The sequence below is a fragment of the Carlito syrichta genome, unplaced genomic scaffold, assembly GCF_000164805.1.
Source record: "Carlito syrichta isolate Samal-C Ts95f unplaced genomic scaffold, Tarsius_syrichta-2.0.1 Scaffold305690, whole genome shotgun sequence".
In the NCBI taxonomy this organism is placed as follows: Eukaryota; Metazoa; Chordata; class Mammalia; order Primates; family Tarsiidae; genus Carlito; species Carlito syrichta.
In genome coordinates this window covers 211,163-219,191 of record NW_007249786.1, presented here as the reverse complement: position 1 = coordinate 219,191, position 8,029 = coordinate 211,163, and the positions used below count along the sequence as shown (strand labels likewise).

Genomic DNA, 8,029 nt, shown 5'->3' with positions numbered 1-8,029 from the left:
GCAGCTCGCGGAGACCGCAAGGCGGCGGCGGAATGCGGGGTGGCGGCAGCGCGCCCCCATGCACCAGCACCCCCAGAGGCACCGACTGCCAGGGCAGCTCCAGCGCGTCAGCCCCTCGGCTCCCCGCCGCGCCCAGCCTCGCGTGCACGTCGGACCCAGACAGCTCCACACGGCCGGCGCGCCGGTGCCCGAGGAACCCGACAGGGGTGAGGTTTGAGATCGACTTGAGGGAAACTGCTAGGGGAGGGAGGGGCATACCTCGTCACCGAGGGTACCTGCACGATCGGTGTTTATATACCCAACCCTTAATTGTACCCCACATCTTTATAAGAAATTAATAAATTAAAAAAAAAAAAAAAGATCGAGACACCGACGGCGCTAAAAACACCGGGAAGGATTGATATGCCAGCCACGTTTCCCGCACTGCTTTATTCCGCCCACCACCCCCTTTTGTTCTTTTGTTCTCACGCCCTCCTTTCCGCCTTTCCTAAAGTCTTTTTTCCTGAATGGGAAGAACGTCAGTTTCAAAATTCTCGATTCACCATGGAGTACTGCTGAAGGGAGAATCAGACAACAGGAAACGGAAACCGGGTTGGTTGGTTCTTCAAGGGGTCTAGAAAAGAGACACAGAGATAACACTGCACACCTAGATTATAAGTGATCTTATGAGAAGTCCCTCGGCTGCATTTCTGGCATAGGTGGCTGAAGAACCAGGATTTTCAGAAGAGCTGTGCCTCTAAAGCTGGGGTTCTTAACCTTTTGGGAAAGTGGACTCCTTATAAATCATGATCAAAGCTAAGACCCTTCTCCCAAGAAAAGTGCACACACACACAAACTGCATACAGTTTCCTTAGGTCCAGAGCTTCCTATAGCCCATTATTGAAATCGAGGCCTAGAAGTAAGGCTATACATGATCAGTGTCTGTTGCACCCTCTCCTCTTCTTGTATTGCAAGTGACTCAGTCTCAGTTCTTTCTCTGGCTGCTATGACACCTGACGTTGACTCTCCAGGGCAAAGACACCCCATTCTCACTGATTTAAATTAGGAATGAGTAGCCTAGGTGAAGGAAATCTACACAGTATTTTATTTAAGTACTCTCATTTTATTATTAAGTACTCACTTATTTAGTTTAATATTGGCCTATAATTTCAAGTCCAGGCAACCAAATATTAGCAAAAACAGCTAAAAGTAGAAAAATCAAATGGGCCAAATTTTAGTAGCATTTAACGGTTCAGCATTCCTGGGCACCCATTTTATACAGAGATAAAGATGGTTAGGGTTAGACACACAGTCTCTGCCCTGGACAAACTGACACCTTTCTTTCTTCTTCCCATTTATATTCCTCACTTGAGAGTTTGTAGTCCTGCTGACGTGTGACATGTGTAGTTGCAGTTCTATACAATGGTAAAGAAAACCTCTCCTCTGGGACCTGTTGTCATATGAGGATTTCCCCCAGGTCTCAAGGCTCCCTACGTCCAGCCTTTGGTGTTCCAGTTTCAGCAGTTGGTAAGTTCTGGAGGGCACTATTGCCAAAGTCTGCATCTTCTTCCCAAACTTCCAGGGCCAAGGGAAAGACTGAGCTACACAGCACCTCCCACATTCAAGGAGCATGTGACAAATGAAAATAACAGAGGTGAAATATCCAGTGAACCCAGCGAAGTGTGAGTTCTTTTTATTTATTCCATGTTGTTATTCCTGCTGCTTTAGTTAGAAATACATCATTTAGGGAACAAGTGAATTTTGGTGATTTAGTCTTTCCGGCATCATCAGAAAAGATGAAAGTCACCCTAAGTCAAGTCCCAACTTCTTTGCTTAAAAATGGAAAACAAGCATCCTCTGTCCTCTGAGGACAATAAGGAGAATAAAGACCATTTCTTCAATTGAAGGTATTCCCTTTATAGTTTTGTCCCTTGGGTTGTAATTTATTTATGTTTTTGTTTGACATTTGAAAGCTATATCTCGTATGATAACCCTCCACACATACCAAAATTACTGACTCCTTTACCTTCTTTTTATGTATGTGAGAGCCCAATTCTAAACCCTTGTAACAACAGTTTCTACTTCTTTTTGTGTTTGATGTTCCTGGTTTTAATAGTGTAATTTCTTTCAGCATAGTCATTAATTATGGTTAAATTCATTGATCTATGCATGCCTGGCAGTGCACAGATTGTGGCCAGCAATATGATGCAAGTGGAAGAACCACCCAAGTCTCCTGAGAAAATGTGGTCCAAAGATGAAAGTGTTGAACAGAGGAGGTCATTGGAGTGTGCTCAGAAGGCTGCAGAGCTTCGGTAAGAATGTGGCATTCAGCCGGGCTCGGTGGCTCAGCCTATAATCCCACACTTTTAGGAGGCTGAGGTGAGTGGATTGTCTGAGCCCGCGGGTTCGAGACCCGCCTGGGTAGGCGAGACCTCATCTGTACAATAAATCAAAAAATTAGCCGGGCGTGGTAGCGCGCGCCTATAATTCCAGCTACTTGGAAGGCTGAGGCGGAAGGATCGCTGGAGCCCAGCAGGTCGAGGCTGCCGTGGCCGGGAGCGGCCACTGCACTCCATTCTGGGCAACAAAGTAAGACTCCAACTCAAAAAAAAAAAAAAAAAAAGAATGTGGCATTCCATGCCTCAAATCATAATGAACTGAAAAAGTAAAGATTCTTAGATTCTTATTTACACCTTTCTTTTATCTCAGAAGAAAGGAGAATGTTTGGGATTAAATTTTATTTGAAAAGTAGACCCGGAGTCCCTAGTAGGTTAGGAAATGGATGAACCTCAAGGAGATGCTTATGTATCATAAAAGACTTGCAGTTTCACTTCATAGAAGGAAGACGGTTTCATTCTCATCACAAGATAGGAGTTCTCAGCCCTCTCTGTGCTTTAGTACACTGTAACTTTTTAAAAATAGACTTTATGTTTTAGAGACATTTTAGCTGCACAGCAAAATTGAACAGGAAGTACAGTGAGTTTCTGTATACCCACTGCCTCCACACACACACAGCTTCCCCCACTGTCAACATCCTATGCCAGAGTGGTGCATTTGTTACAATCAATGAACCCACACTGGCACATCATTGTCACTCACAGACCACAGTTTACACTAGGGTTCACTGTTGGTGTTGTACATTCTGTGGGTTTTGACAAATGGATAACGACACATATCCACCATTATAGTATCACACAGGATAGTTTCACTGCCCTAAAAATCCTCTGTGCCCCACATATTCACGTCTCCCACCTCCAACCCCTGGCAACCACTGATGTTTTTACTATCCCCACAACTGTGTTTTGCCTTCTCCACTATGTCATATAGTTGGAATTATATCATATGAAGCCTTTTTCAGGTTGGCTTCTCACTTAGAAATATGCATTTAAGGTTCCTCCATGTCTTTTCATGGCCACATGCCTTATTTGTTTTTAGTGTGCAATAACATTCCATTGTCTGTATGTACCATGGTTTATTTATGTATTTGGTCACTGAAGAATATCATGGTTGCTTCCAAGTTTTGGCAATTATGAATAAAGCTGCTGTTAACATCATATGCAAGTTTTTGTGTGACCATAAGTTTTTGACCTACAGACCTTTTAAAACTACAGATGCCTGGACCTCATCCCAGAGATTCTCTTTCAATTTTGGGGGAGCAGAGTTCAGGCAGTATAATTTTAAATATTTCTCCAGGTGATTCTAATGAGCAGCTAGGACTGGGAATCACTAAGATAGAGTGTAGTGAGCCTAAATCCTCCCTGATGTCTCTTTCAAACAAAGAAGAAAGCATGATCTCCTAGGTTCAGAAGTAATAATCTTCCTTCATGACCCCTGTCCATACTCACACCTCTCTAGTTTCTCTAAGGAAACAAGGCTTAGACATCATTTTTTAAACAGAGCTATTATCCTTTCTCAGAACACTGAGTTTAAAGTTAGTGCTCTATCAAATCAGCTGGTGTGAGAACAAATGACCGAAAGGAGATTATTTACTAGCGTGTACATATACTCCTTACTCATGGTTTGTTGTGAGGGAAATGGAAAGAAATGAAACAAGAGGAAGATGTTTTGGCTAGTGCACAATCAAGGGGAAAGGGGCTTAATTCTGTGCATCCTCTGACAATATTTTAGCACCTTCTTTTTTCTGCAGTGCTTCCATTAAAGAAAATGTAGAGCTGATTCGACTTAACAAGCTCTTACACGAAAAGAATACCTTATTGGTAGTGACGAAGGCACAATTAGCAGAAGTTCAAGAGGTGAGTTGCTATCATCAGCTGTGCTTTCTTGGGGAAGAATAGTCCAGTTAATTGAGAGAGATTCATATTATTTTCTCTATTTTACATATGGGAAACCACAGTTCAAAGAGACTAAGTTACTTGTCTAAAATCACACAACTTGTGATATTCAAATTCAAGCCTTACAATTTGGAATCTATTCTTTTCCCAATATTTCCCATTATTTCCCTACTAGGAAGAAGACTCAAGCTCTGCCTGCTAAGGTGGAGATAACTTATGTCAGTGTTAAGGTCCCAGCCAAGGGCCACCATCAATAGCCAAGAGCAGTCACAGAGTAAGAGAAGGAAACCAGCCTTTCCTGAGCACTTATTGTTTTTTTGAGTCTGAGTTTCATTCTGTCACCCAAGCTGGAGTGCATTAGCACCATAACAGCCACCACAGCCTCGACCTTCTGGGTTCAGACAATCCTTCCACTTTAGCCTTCAAAGTCTTTGGAACTAAAGGCATGTTCCACCACACCCAACTAATTTTTTGATCTACTGTAGAGACAAGGTCTTGCCATGTTACCTAGACTGGTCTTGAACCACTGGGCTCAGGCAGTCCTCTCACCTCTGCCTCTCAAAGTTCTGGGATTACAGATGTGAACCACCGCATCCAGCCTCCTAAGCACTTTTTATGAGCTGGATTCTGTTCTGAAAACTTATAGTCGTGATTTTTTTTTTTTTTTTTGAGCCAGAATCTCACTGTCAACCAGACTGGAGTGCAGTGGCACGCTGCTCGCAGCCACTGCAGCCTTGAGTTGTTGGGCTCAGGCGATCCTTCCACCCCAACTTTCCAAGTAGCTGGAACTACAGGTGTGTGCCACCACGCCCAGATAATTTCTTGATTTATTGTAGAGACGAAGCCTCACCAAGTTACCCAGCCTGGTCTCGAACCCTGGTCTCAGGCAGTTCTCTCACCTTGCGTCCCTAAGTGCTGGGATTACAGGTGTGAGCCACCATGCCTGGTTGTATAGTCAGGATCTTATTTAAGCCTGACAACAACTCTAAAGGTGAGTACATTTTAGCAGATGAAGGAACTATGTCTCAAAGAAGTTAAGCAACATGCTCAAGTCATAAAAGGTAGTAAGGGGCAGGATTTGAGACCAGGCTGCCACCAAAGTTCTTTTCTCAGTATCACACATTAGAAACTAGAATCTGGGCTGGGCTTGGTGGCTCAGCCTGTAATCCCAGCGTTTTGGGAGGCCGAGGTGAGTGAATTGCCTGAGCCCATGGATTTGAGACCCACCCGGGCAACTTGTCGAGACCTTATCTCTACAATAAATCAAAAATTAGCTGGGCGTGGTAGCACACACCTGTAGTTCCAGCTACTTGGAAGGCTGAGGCGGAAGGATCGCTGGAGCCCAGCAGGTCGAGACTGCGGTGGCCGGGAGCATGCCACTGCACTCCAGTCTGGGCAACGGAGTGAGACTCCAACTCAAAAAAAGAAAAGAAAAGAAACTAGTATCTGAATGGTGGAACTAGGGCACCAAGGGTCAAAGTAATAGGTCAGCATCATTCCTTTATTGAACACATATTTATTGAATAACAGGAATTGCAAACCACTGGGATGCAAAGATTACAAAGATAAGTAAAATAATGCTTGCCTTCAAGGAACTTGTAGGAGTGAGAGAACAGTGTGTAAACAAATTCAACCATCTATATGTAGGTTATGGGGGATCACAAAACAGTAGTCAGACCCAATAGAGGGTGGAGTGTAGGATCAGAAAAGGATTCATAGGCCAGTCACAGTGGCTCACACCTGTAATCCCAGCACTTTGGGAGGTCAAGGTAAGAGGATCACTTGATGTCAGGAGTTTAAGACCAGCCTGGGCAACACAGAGATCCCATCTCTACAAAAAGAAGAAAAATTATCCAGGTATAGTGTTGTGCACCTATATATAATTTAAGCTACTCAGAAGGCTGAGGTGGGAGGATCACTTGAGCCCAGAAGTTCGAGGTTGCAGTGAGTTATGATCTGCACCCCAGCCTGGGCCACAGAGCAAGACCCTGTCAAGAAATAAGGGGGGGGGGCCAGAGAGAGAGAGAGGGAGAGAGAGAGAAGGATTCATCATTAAAGGAATAGATTCATGAGCTAAATATTGAAAGATTCACAGGTTTTAATAGGTGTGCAAGAGAGAGAAGGGACCAGGTCAAAGAAGTACTAGGAATTTCTTTTCTTGGTGTCATTGAAGATGGAACATACTAGGAATTTAGACTTGATCCTATAGACAACAGAGAGCTGTGGAAGGGTTTTAAGCAAGTCAATAACATGATCAATTTTTTTTTTTTTTGAGTTGGAGTCTCACTCTTGCTGCCCAGGCTGGAGTGCAGTGTCATGCTCACAGCCACCACAGCCTCTACCTGCTGGGCTCAGATGGTCCTTCTGCCTCAGCCTTCCAAGTAGCTGGAACTACAGATGCATGCCACCAAGCCCGGCTAGTTTTTGTGATTTATTGTAGAGATGACATCTTACCAAGTTGCCCAGGCTGGTCTCAAAACCACGAACTCAGGCAATCCTCTCATCTTGGCTTCCCAAAGTGCTGGGATTACAGACTGAGCCACCGAGCCCAGCCTGATTAATTTTTTAATCTCAGAAAGATCACTTTTAAAAATGTCTGAAATATGTTGATGATAGATGAAGAAAGAATACTTTTGAAGAACTATTGTAAAGCATTATTATTAATTCTCAGTAGTAGGTTTATAGACGATCATTGTTATAGTCTTTATGCCTTTCTGAAATCTCCAAATTTCTCAAAAATTAAAAAAAAAAAAAAGGAAAGATAATTCTGGTGGTGGCAGAACGAATGATAGGTTGGCTACTGTAAGACTGGAGGCACAAAGATCAGGTAGAAGACTACTGTAGGGGTTGAAGGAGGCAGGACGAGGGTCCTAACTAAAGCAGTGAGAGAGGGCTGCAGAAAAGGTGACCTTACTGTGAAAGGTTCAGGAAACAGAAGAGTAAGCTTCATCACCAAAGGGCTGAGGGAGTAGGGGAAAAGGAGAGATGAAAGATGACTCCTGGGTTTCTGGCTTGGAACAATTGCAGTGGTGCAATTTATTGAGATTGGCTCTGGCTACAGTTAACATTGCCCTTGGTGTATAGACATCTGTTCTGATAAGGGCTACAGGACCTTTATAAGGCTAACAACCTCCAGGCTTAGGTTTTGGAGAGAACTATGCATATGCTTGGATTCCTTTAATCTGGCTAATCTTGCTAGCATTTAAAGGATATGAAGATATGAGAAGGATTGTTGGTGAATGACTATTTTTGCAGAATTGGACTTTCTTTAAAAAGTATCTATATTTACTAATGCTTTAAAGGAAAAAAGGAAGAAAGCCATTTAAAATTTAATTTCCTTATTCACATTAGTGGCAAGAAACACTAGTAGAGATAACCTCAAATGGTGAATAATCACTCGTAATTTTAAAAAATAAAAACAGAGATGATCTCTCAGTGTTTTGCTGTAGATTAAAAAAAAATAGAGATGGGATCTCTCTATGTTGCCCAGGCTGGTCTTGAACTTCTGCCTTCAAGTAATCCTCCCTCCTCGGCTCCCAAAATGCTGGAATTACAGGCATGAGCTACCATGTCCAGCCATGGATAATTTTTTTTTTTTGAGTTGAAGTCTCACTCAGTCACCCAGACTGGAGTGCAGTGGCCACTTCCGGCCACCACAGCCTCGACCTGCTGGGCTCCGGCGATCCTTCCGCCTCAGCCTTCCAAGTAGCTGGAACTACAGGCACGCGCTACCACGCCTGGCTGATTTTTGATTTATT

The 8,029-nt window shown here is 43.5% G+C and overlaps 1 protein-coding gene across 1 annotated transcript in view; it reads left to right on the top strand.

Moving 5' to 3' along the window:
* The window catches only part of RPGRIP1 (retinitis pigmentosa GTPase regulator interacting protein 1), a 61,971-nt gene that overhangs the window by 12,644 nt on the left and 41,298 nt on the right, over positions 1–8,029 (top strand). Inside the window, 5 exon segments of the mRNA XM_008062397.2 lie at positions 5–206; positions 1,562–1,659; positions 2,055–2,123; positions 2,125–2,291; positions 4,127–4,232. Coding sequence (XP_008060588.1) covers positions 5–206; positions 1,562–1,659; positions 2,055–2,123; positions 2,125–2,291; positions 4,127–4,232 — 642 coding nt within the window.